The sequence below is a fragment of the Chironomus tepperi genome, unplaced genomic scaffold (assembly GCF_022539635.2).
Source record: "Chironomus tepperi strain 1889 unplaced genomic scaffold, CSIRO-AGI_Ctep_v1 contig_346, whole genome shotgun sequence".
Classification (NCBI taxonomy): domain Eukaryota; kingdom Metazoa; phylum Arthropoda; class Insecta; order Diptera; family Chironomidae; genus Chironomus; species Chironomus tepperi.
The window spans coordinates 547,338-557,998 of record NW_027226468.1 but is presented as its reverse complement, the minus strand read 5'-3'; the positions used below and the strand labels follow the sequence as shown (position 1 = coordinate 557,998).

At 31.9% G+C, this 10,661-nt stretch overlaps 2 protein-coding genes across 3 annotated transcripts; one reads left to right on the top strand and one right to left on the bottom strand.

Moving 5' to 3' along the window:
• Positions 1-1,965: 1,965 nt before the first annotated feature.
• Positions 1,966-6,422, bottom strand: LOC139093986 (tetratricopeptide repeat protein 21B-like). Of its 2 annotated transcripts, XM_070644855.1 has the most exons (4): positions 6,316-6,422; positions 4,278-6,236; positions 2,353-4,207; positions 1,966-2,280 (listed from the first exon to the last, which is right to left on the bottom strand). In XM_070644855.1, exons 2-4 carry the CDS (start codon positions 6,222-6,224, stop codon positions 2,102-2,104), a joined length of 3,981 nt encoding a protein of 1,326 aa, XP_070500956.1. In that variant the 5' UTR covers positions 6,225-6,236; positions 6,316-6,422; the 3' UTR covers positions 1,966-2,101. The 2 variants fall into 2 exon arrangements, with proteins under 2 accessions (XP_070500956.1, XP_070500954.1); XM_070644853.1 differs by lacking the exon at positions 6,316-6,422 and having other exon boundaries at positions 4,278-6,287.
• Positions 6,423-8,147: 1,725 nt separating this feature from the next.
• Positions 8,148-10,495, top strand: emei (transmembrane protein 161-like emei). Its single transcript, XM_070644784.1, has 6 exons — positions 8,148-8,437; positions 8,571-8,674; positions 8,731-9,075; positions 9,140-9,613; positions 9,712-9,883; positions 9,953-10,495. The coding sequence occupies exons 1-6, from the start codon at positions 8,435-8,437 to the stop codon at positions 10,346-10,348; spliced, it is 1,494 nt and encodes a 497-aa protein (XP_070500885.1). The 5' UTR covers positions 8,148-8,434; the 3' UTR covers positions 10,349-10,495.
• Positions 10,496-10,661: the final 166 nt, after the last annotated feature.

The following is a 10,661-nucleotide window of genomic DNA, read 5'->3' as shown; positions in this document are numbered from 1 at the left end:
AGGACTAGATATTAACGAGATATAGTGTCAAATTGTCTACTTGGGTCTGAATTATCTGAAAAGTAGGATCATATTTGAGGTTTTGAATCCAAGAATCAATTTTGACGCTATTTAGACCAAATTGGCATCTTTTTGGTCTTAAACTGACAAAATTTATAAAACCAACCAAGTTTCTCGATCAGACAAGGAGCAGGCTTATGAGTAGTCTCAATATTGTGCGCATGGTCATGAACAGGCTCAATTTGTGCACATACTCATAACTAAAATATTTTAAGTGAGTATGCTCAACATCTGTTAGAATTTAAGAAAGCAAGCCTCTTAGACAAGTCTACAAGTCAGCTAGAATGTCAGATTCCAATAATATCCTACTTAGGCTGACACTACTTGAGTTTCCCGCCCTAAAATCAGCACAGCATTCATCATTAATGAGAAAAGAAATAAAAAAAAAAATCGAACTGTATAAAAGTGTCATGTATTTATAAATCTAAAGTATAAGTAAATGTTAAGGAGTGTATAGACATAAAAACAAGTAAAAAATGATTAATTAATTGATATATTTAAAGACTTATTTCCTTTCATTTGATTTTCGTTTCTTCATTATTTTTTGTTTTCGTCGAGAAATGTATTTTAGATGGCCAGCAACAAAAGAAAATCAGTTCTGTAAATAGGAAATGAACTAAATTTATTAACTTAACCTAAAAGAAGAAGAGGCTGTGCCTTTCTTTCTATAACTCTCTCTTAATTTTCGTGGATCTAATTTGATTTTAATTTGAGTGGATATAAAAGTTAATTTTGAAAATTTTTCTTATCAGAAAGCAATAATATCTAAATCTATAAATCCTTTCCTTCTGTTAAAATTTCTATTTCTTATGTTAAAATATATATAAATTTGAAAACTATCTTAAAGATAAGCTCAGGATAATAAAAAAAAAATTAAAAAAAAGTTTTTCGTTTTGTGAGAAAAATTAAAATTAATTTCTTTTGTTTTAGAAAGGTGATTTTTTTTTATAATTTTTTGTGAGTCCTATTTTGACCTAAAGACATTAAATAATGATATATAAAATTTTTTTATTATGTTTGAGTCATCGACATTTCTCAATGATTTTTTTTTTCAAAATTTTTTCTTATAAAGAATTAATTATTATCGGTCAGTTTAAAAAATGAATAAAGGAAAGAAATTCTTATCATATAAATATTAATTACGATGATGATATATATGATGAAAAAAAAATAATAATAATTATTATTATATAGAATAGAAAATAAATTCATGAAACCTGTACTAGAAGAACAGCATAAAAATGATGAAAGTTAATTAATGAAAAATTAATAAACGTTTTATGATTTTTTAACTCAATAACCATTGACATTTTACTCAATTGACATTTTACTCAATTTTTAATTATTTTGTTAATTTACTTAATCCTGCAAATTGTGAGCTGAAATAGGAGTCAAGCTCGCATACTTAACTAAGTTCCTATATAAAGTTTAAGTTACAACAGTTGTGGCCACTCTGTGTATCGCGGCACACTAGTGTGCCACTGTTTCCATCAAGCTACCACCAAAGTATGCCATGAGTATTGTCCGCCATTGAGTTGTTTTTGATCTGATTCTAATGCTAGTCCTGCCACCTAGCATCCGCAATCGTTTTCATGCTTATTTACTTCGCTAGACGTCCAGATCAATTGTGATTCATGGTCTCCCTCAGATGGCACTTAAAGCAAGTTGTCCGTCTGTCAATTACCAATACCAAGTACAATACTGTCTCTATCAACAGCTTCCTTTCATGAATTATATAAACGTCCTCGTGATCCTTTGTCATCTACAAAATCAGACTTGATGATCTTATTATTTATAATGATCTACCCAATCCCATCTCAATCCTGCAAATTGTGAACTGAGATCAATTTCACAAGCAGAACTCAAAATCTGAAAATCAACCAGTCAAACCATCCACCCATCCAATTTCAGTGTCAATTGCAAACATGTATTTAATACGACAACTTAATAAACATTACATCTACATAAAAATAATTCAGTGCTTAAGTTTGGACGGATAATTGAGTATATAAGAAAGGACATCAGCATGACATCACATTTTTTATGTCTTCAAATTGTTTCGGCATTTTTCATAAATGTCTCGTATAGTCGTGTAGTCGGGAAAAATTTTGAGTACTTGTTGACACACGTCAATTGCATCAGCATAACGTTTAGATTTCATATTATTATAAGCCAATTTGTATGCGATACCCGGACGTTGTTTGCCAGAAAATTTCCATGCTGAAAAAGACATAAAAAAGACAAAAACATTTTAATTATTCATGAGGAAATTAAATTTTGGAATCAACTTACCCTGATCATATTCCAAAGCAGCAGATTTGTAATTTTGTTCCTTCTCGGCTATACAACCACAAAGTTCATAAGCTTTAGAGCACGATTTATTATGTTTCAATACTTTTTGTAGAAAGTCAGATGCAATATCATATTTGCTAGCTTGGATATAAATGTCAGCAAGAAGCAACCATGATCTCTCTAAATATTCAGCATCTTCAAATGTCCATAAATTTTTACTTATACGTTTCAACTGATTTTTGGCTCGTTGTCCTTGCTTTAACATAACATAACATGCAGCCATGCCATAAATTACACCAATATTGTCCTTAAACTCCTCTTGACTTGCAATGCTATTGAAATTATTAAGTGCCTTTTCTATATTAGTTTTCTGGCGTGATGCCAACAATAGAAAATTTTCAAGTAATTTATGATTTAATGCTTCATTATCAAGTGAGTTGAATGTTTTGGGCTTCAGTTCTTTCAACAATCGTTCAGCAGTCTTTAATGCTATTTGTCTGGAATTATTTATATCGATATCATCGGGGGTTTCGTTTATTTCCAATTCAGATGGTAAGTCATTGTCAGGATTTAAACATATTTCAATCATGTTGAATACACCTTGTTTTCCCCATTCAGAGTCACGACGGCAATTATTAAAGTACCTTAATGCAGAATTGGGATTGCACGTATACCAATCATATAATCCCTTACAATAATTTAATCCAGCTTCCATTTGACTTTCAACAGATTCTTCTGCACGTTCCATAAATGAGCCAACATCTATTAAGCATCCAGAACGTCTCATAACTTCAATTAAACGTGCAAGTGCAGTCCAATAGGTTGGTTTATTTAAACATAATTGAGAAAAGTGATATGCTGCTTTTTCAAAATCAATTTTACGGAACGATAAGTCAGCCATCATTATTTGAGCTGTTTCATTTTGCGGATCATTATTCAATATTACAGCACACATCGATTGACATTCTTGCATTCTATTAAGCTGCATATAGAGCTTTGCAAGGGCCGCCTGTTGAGTTGTCTCTTGTGGTGAATACCTTATGGCTTCCTTATAATGCAAAATTGCTTGATCTGTATCACGAATCATAATCGATTGCTCTGCCATTAATGCACATATTTTTGATAGAATTTTATGTTGTTCACGTACATTTGCATTTTGATCGAGACTCAAACGATGTTGGATTCTGTGCTGGTTGTCACGTGCTTCCTTTAATGTCGAGAGTGATGAATTGATGTTACCACTCTTTTCGCGTACTCTGGCTAATAGAAGAAGCAATTTAGTTCTCGTTTGTAGCTTAGCCAAGTCATCATCATGTCTCTGATTTGTTTCTATATCTTCTAATATAATTTGATCTGCATTGGTGTATTGTTTCAATTTCAGATACAATTCTGCAAGATCCAATTTCAATTGATAGTTTTCAGGTGCCATAATTGCATCTTTATAATACGATATAGCCTTTTTATATTGATGTGTTTTTACGTATGCTCTACCAAGTTTTGCTGCCAATGATGGGTCATTTGGGTCTTGTAAAACGGCTTGTCGATAAGCCTCAACGGCTTCATCTGGCTCTTGTATAGACATGTATGCATCGCCAAGCATAATAAAACTGTCTGGTCCAGGATTATTATGAACAAGCTCCTTAAAGCATTGAGCAAATGATAATCTATCCTTTTTATTGACCAAATAAATGTGAGCCATTTTGGTTTTTGCCTGAAGATAATACGTCTGACCGGATTTTATATTTGACAGTAATTCCAATGATTTTGATACATTTCCTTGAGATAGATATAAATCAGCATTTGCAATAACGACCCTCCCGGCTTCAGGCGTTTTATCAAATTCTCTCATTGCAAACTGTGAATATATAAAAAGGCAGTTGATAAGATAAAGGTTTGGGAAAATGAGCAACAATAAGAAGACTTACTTGCATTAACTTTGTCGCTTCCGTCGATTCATTCATCAAAATATATGTGTTGATCATTTCTAGGAATAATGAAACCAAATCAGCCAGTCCAAGTGTACTTTTCTCAACGTTATTCTTTGATTTATTTGAAGTGTCATCGGAACTTGAAATATTGTAATATCCACACAATGTCATTGCCATCTTGAAGCTTTTCAGACAGTCTTCATAATTTTGTTGACTCTTTTGAACAATTCCGCAAATTAAATGGTAAAGTGGATTGTCACGTATCTTAAAATCGTGACTGAGACAAATCTCCAAACTCTGCGATGCTCTTTGGTGATTATTTTGCTGGATGTGAATTTGTGCAATGAGCAAATGTGCTGGTGTGAATGTTGGATCTATTTCCTGTAGAATTTTTTGTAGAGACATAGCAGACGATGCAGTTTCGCCGCTTAAAAATTGAACTCGTGCTAGGAGATATAAAGCTTCACATGATCCAGGAAGTGCTTTAACAATTGCTTCCAATATGTTCATGCTGTTCTTTAGTGAAATGTGGAGACTTTCTCGTGGCATTGATGACTTCATTGTTATACTTTGTTGAATTGGACAATATTGAAGAAGTTCTTTGCATAATTGTAAGAGAAAGTCTGGATCAAAAATCCGTAAGTATTCACATCCAAATGACAATGTCTTTAAATTCTTGAAATGTATTTCACTGGCTTCAACCAAGTACGAAATTGCTTGTTTAGGTTTGTCTGGTGAGATTTTTGCAGATAGAAGCAGCAGCAGTGGACTTTTGTTAGTACTTCCTTGAATCTCCGAGAGAAACTCAATCTGTTGACTGACTTGTGTTGAATAGCCATTATCAAGTAGTTGACACATTGTCAAACCACACAGTGCCTGTATTGAATTATCATCAATTTTGGTAGCATTGCGAAAGAATTTTACCGCATTTTTAACTTGCTTTAACAAGATGCTTTCAAAGCCCAATTCTGTTAGATAATTTGAATTTGTTGGTGCCAAAATATTAGATTTTTCAGCAAATCTGTAAGTTTCTGCCAAAATTTTTATGTTTCGTCCGCAACAACGTGAAAACAATTGTGCTATTTCATAATAAATTTCACTGTTGCTAGGTTCAAGTTTCTCTAGTGCTTTATAGAGTGTATTTAATACTTCAGCAGACTCTTCAATTTTTCCATCACGACACAACATAACAACAGTTTTAACCCTTAATGCTTCAATGTTTTGTGGATCTATGTTAAGAATACGGTAAGCAGTTTCATAAGCCTGTTCATAATCCCAACTTGCTAAGTATGTCTTCATCTTCTCCACTAAAGGCAAATTCAATTCTGGATATCGGACAGAAAGCCGATTAAGAATGGTTATAGCTTTCTCAAAATCATTATTTTGCTGATGATATCTAACTTGTCCTAAAGTTGCACAAATGGATTCAGAAATATTTGCAGCACGTTCAAAAAGCTCAAGTATCACTCTATTTTTCTGATTCATTTGGAGCAGACAATATCCCTTGAGAACAAGAGAATCTGTATGATCGGAATGAAATTTTATTGTTTTTTCAGCATATTCTTTTGCTTTATCATATTTTCCACATAAAAATAGAAATAACGATGCAAAATATGCAGAATTTGCATTGATCTTCTTTCGTTCTTCTTTAATTTTTTGTTCCAAATTGGCAACTGCATCCTTATCGACCATTGTCGATTTCTTGTGACCGTAAATCAATGCTAAAATACTTCCGATTCCTACATCCAGGTCATTAACTAAATTATTCAACTCTCGAATTCCTTCCTGTATCCTGTTTCCTAATATTAATGAGATTCCATTTAAGAACCGAAAATTGGAACTTCCAAACTTAGAAATAGCTTCTACACACAGCGAGTTCATTGTATTGTAGAACTTTTCAAGTCCAGCAATAAGTATCAGCGATTTATATTCCTTTTCGTCCATTTTTAGACGGTACTTAATTAGTTTTTCAGAAAATAATTCACAGCATTAAATTTTTTGTTTATGTTTTTATTCGTTGCTATTGGTTACATACCAATACACTCTTGTTGAGAGGAAGGTATTCAGGGAGAATTAGAAGTCAGCTCTTTTCTCTTTTTTAATAAAAATTCTCTTTCCTCTCAAAAAATTTCTGGCTACGCACCTGCTAGTTGCTCAATTTTGATTTGAAGTTATCCAACGGATTCTGTATTATTTACAGTCAACCTGTTATCAATTTCAGGTGATTAATTATTAAATTTCCTCATTTATTGTCCAAACTAGAATAAATTTCACCTTTATGGTGAAAGTTCGCGCCAAAAATTCCCGCAGTTCAAACTTCCAGATTTGTTTTGAACTTCAATTTAAATTTTGAACTTCGGTTATTTTTTAAATCCTGAAAAAAAAAGTCGGCTTTTGCAGCTCAAAAGTGAACATAAATAAATCAGAAATTTGGTTAATTATAGGGTAAAAAATATAATTTCTTGCGCAAAATGCAGTTGAAATTTTTAAATGTCCATAACTTTTGAACGGAAGCATGAATTTTACCAAACAAAGTTTAAAAAAAATACGAATTTCGCGAATTTTCCGATTCCTTAAGAGAAATATTTTTAGGGTGCTCCATTGCTTCAAAAATCGATCATTTATACTGTATATAATTTCTTGCGCAAAAAATATAATTTCTTGCGCAAAAAAATATAATTTCTTGCGCAATTTTGGACAAGTAGGCGATTGATTTTGATAACACAAAACTTGAATTTTCGGACGATTTATCCTCCTTTCTTACGTTGTTTTGCTTCCAAATGGTTTGAGGATGCTACTTGATTATTTTAAAAATATTTTAGAGGTTGAAAACGCGAAAAAATTACCAAAACAAAATTTTCTAATTTTCGTGTGCAATTTTAGCCAAGTAGGCTATTACAAAAAAATTTTGTTGTGATAATTTTTTCGCATTTTCAACCTCAAAAATATTTTAAAATGATCAAGGAGCATCCTTAAACTATTTGGAAGGAAGACAGCGTCGTAAAAGAGGGTAAATAATCAGAAAATTGAAGTTTTGTGCCATCAAAATTAATCGCCTACTTGTCCAAAATTGCGCAAGAAATTATATTTTTTTGCGCAAGAAATTATATTCAGTATAAATGATCGATTTTTGAAGCAATGGAGCATCCTAAAAATATTTTTTTCACGGAATCTGAAAATTCACGAAATTTGTATTTTTTTAACCGATTTCGGTGTCAATAGAGTTTATCGTTGAGAAGGCATAAGCATTTAAAAATTTCATGTCAGAAAAAAATTTTTTTTTTGGTGAATTTGTTCGCGCAAGAAATTATATAACGCAAGAAATTATATTTTTTACCCTAGTGATTAAAGTTAACTGGTGTGAATAAAAGTAATGTTGATATCCTTATAAAAGTGAATATTGTGTAGATTAAGTTAGCGTCCTAATTTTAACAGAAGTTTTACAAGAAACAAACTTAAAAGTTGAAAAATAAAGTTTAATTTACATACCCTGAATTTACGTTATAAGCCAGTGGCTTATCGGAAGAAAAAAGTTGTCAAAATCATAAAAAAAGGCTTAATAACGAGTAATGGCTTAATAAAAAAATGTAAACAAATGAAGAAAAAACGAAAATTTAATGGAAATCTTAAAAATTAGTAATTTCTTCTAGTCCTAACTGATTGCCAATGTTCAAATATGTCATTTTTAAACGATTGAATTATTTTATCTAGTTTATTTAATGACTTTTTGGTAGTGGCTTATTAACGGATACAAAATTTTTCCAGAGTCAAATTCCTTTACTAAGCCAGTGGCTTAGTAACGGGTAGTGGCTTATAACGTAAATTCAGGGTAATTGCAATCCAACACCAATAACAACTTACAAATTCAAATACGTTTGCTGAGTGTTGCTAAGTTGTAGCTCATTTCTGGATATTTCTTGATATTTTCTTATGAATTAAGTTTTTTAAAAGAAAAATAAGAAAATAACATTAACATAACTAACAAAGCTGTTAATTAGACTAAATTATCAATAGATATCAAGATAAGGAACAACTTTTATGTCAAAAAGCCAGAAATCAACAAGAAACGAAAATTCAAGAAAGATTGAAGGAAAGGAAAAAATGAATAGAGCATAATTTATAGTCTCACTTATCTAAATTAATTGTAATAAGCAATGGTAAGTATCAAGTTTAAACGTTCTGATAAGTTACTTCCTTTCATCATTCCGAATTGACCCAATTTTATGGGAAAATTTAAATCATGTGCATAGTTCTAATTTTAGAATACAATAATCTATTTTTACTTTAAAGGCACTGCTAGGAGCTCAGCTTGTAATAACTTTAATATTTGTTAGCATCATACAGAAAGTCAGTCCGCATTTTTCATTAGCAAAATGGTTTTTATGTTCAACTCGGTAAAGCATAAATTGCATAATAACAGAATTTGTTGCTAATTCTTCCTTATTTACAGTCTCATTAGATATTTACATCCGTCGGATGATGAACTGAGATCGTTGGCTGGTGTACCAAAGGAGAAAGGTGGTAAAGGAAAGGATAAGAGGAACGGTCATGCACAAGAAAAGTCTTCAACCTTTCATATTCCACGAAATCTCGATATAACATTAGAGACAACAAATATCACTCATTTTGATGTAGTGCATTTAAGATACTTTACTGAATATCAGTGGCTCATCGATTTCAGTCTTTACTCAATAATTGTGTATACAATATCTGAAATTTATCATTACTTCATACCAATTCAAGATGAAGTCAATTTAAGCATGTTATGGTGCTTTTTGGTAATCTTTTTCGCATTGTAAGTCAATTAGCAGCTATATGTTGGATATGTACTCATAAAATTCTCAACTTTTCTTTTGTAGTAAACTACTTGCTTCGTTAACCGTTCAATACTTTAAAAGTGATGAGTCAATTGGTGAAAGATCGACATGTATCGTCACTGGACTTATCTATTTACTCATTGCCATGATGATTGTTATAGTTCCGGAAAGAATACTCGAAGTTGGACTTAATACAGCATATGAGAAGTTTAATGAAGGCGCATCGAAATTTCTTGCTGAACAAGGAATATCCAACAGTGGACCTGCCTCAAAAATTGTCTTGTTATTCTTCATTGCTGTCTTTTGTGGAATATTAGGTGCACTTTTTACGTTCCCTGGATTAAGAATGGCAAAAATGCATTTTGACTCATTGAGATACTGCAAAGACCGTAAAATGTTGAAGCTGTTGCTGAATATTAACTTTGCATTGCCTTTTGTACTAGTGCTGTTATGGATTAAGCCAGTTACTCGTGATTATCTTACTGATCGAGTCTTCACTGGAATGAATAATCCAATGTAAGTTCCACTTGTTTTATATGATGGCCGTCATTAGTAAATGAGTCTGGTCCATAGATTAACAACTCACGATTAACTCTTTCCCATTTCTATTTTAGTATGACACCTGAAATATTTGAATCAATTCGCTTGTTGACGATAATTGTAGCTGTATTTCTCCGTATGATACTAATGCCGATTTATTTACAAGCTTATTTAAATCTAGCATATGATCGTATTGAAGAGCAAAAGAAAGAAGCTGGACGTATTACAAATGTCGAATTCAAACAAGTAAATAACTTTCATTTTCAATCGCATGCCTGCTTATTGACTTATTGATAAAAATATTTATTTTTATAGAAAATCACATCCATTTTTTACTACCTTTGTGTTGTGACACTCCAATATGCAGCACCAGTTCTTATGGTTCTATTTCTATCATTCATGTATAAATCACTCGGTGGACATTCATTGTCATGGTTCTCAAGAGCAACTGTCGAGGAATGTTCAGCTGATCTTGATACAAATTCAATGCCAACAGAAGCTCCACTTACGGAACAAGACGCAACAACTGATGCCACACTCATTCAAGTCGCACAAAACTTTCATTTATCCTTACAAAATTTAAAACAAGTATTTACGGAAGATGTCTATCGAGGCATTTTTGGATTTGCAACATGGTGGAGTTGCTTTGTGTGGTTTGCATCGTCTTCATTAGGAATGTTTTATCAATCTTATTTTACTAACAAAACATAAGTGCTATAGAAAAAGTTTTTTTTTTGTTACTTCATAATTTCTTTATTTTAAAAAGAATTGTTTTTTGTGTATCCCTTGCGTATGTCCTTTTCGGTTGTAAAATAGATCAACTTGAGTTTTTAAAAATACAAACATTTTGAAAAAAGATTAAGGCTTGTCTGGACTTTTCAGTTTCTACATAGATAATTTCAGGATCCATGTTACCCAAAAAGCACAAATTGTTTGCTAGGCATCGCTCCTTACGTCGTATTAACGATAAGACGGGAAGTTGCTCTGATGGTACCGTACCTTATTGAGCCACATGAATTAGTTC

Excerpts from the sequence above, each read along its gene's own strand:
- LOC139093986 (XM_070644855.1), bottom strand. The coding sequence starts at position 6,224 with ATGGACGAAAAGGAATATAAATCGCTGATACTTATTGCTGGACTTGAA. Across the intron at positions 4,208-4,277 it reads AAGCGACAAAGTTAATGCAA|TTTGCAATGAGAGAATTTGA; the intron begins GTAAGTCTTCTT and ends ATATATTCACAG. Across the intron at positions 2,281-2,352 it reads TGCTTTGGAATATGATCAGG|CATGGAAATTTTCTGGCAAA; the intron begins GTAAGTTGATTC and ends TGTCTTTTTCAG.
- emei (XM_070644784.1), top strand. Across the intron at positions 8,675-8,730 it reads TGGTTTTTATGTTCAACTCG|TCTCATTAGATATTTACATC; the intron begins GTAAAGCATAAA and ends CCTTATTTACAG. Across the intron at positions 9,884-9,952 it reads CAAATGTCGAATTCAAACAA|AAAATCACATCCATTTTTTA; the intron begins GTAAATAACTTT and ends TTATTTTTATAG.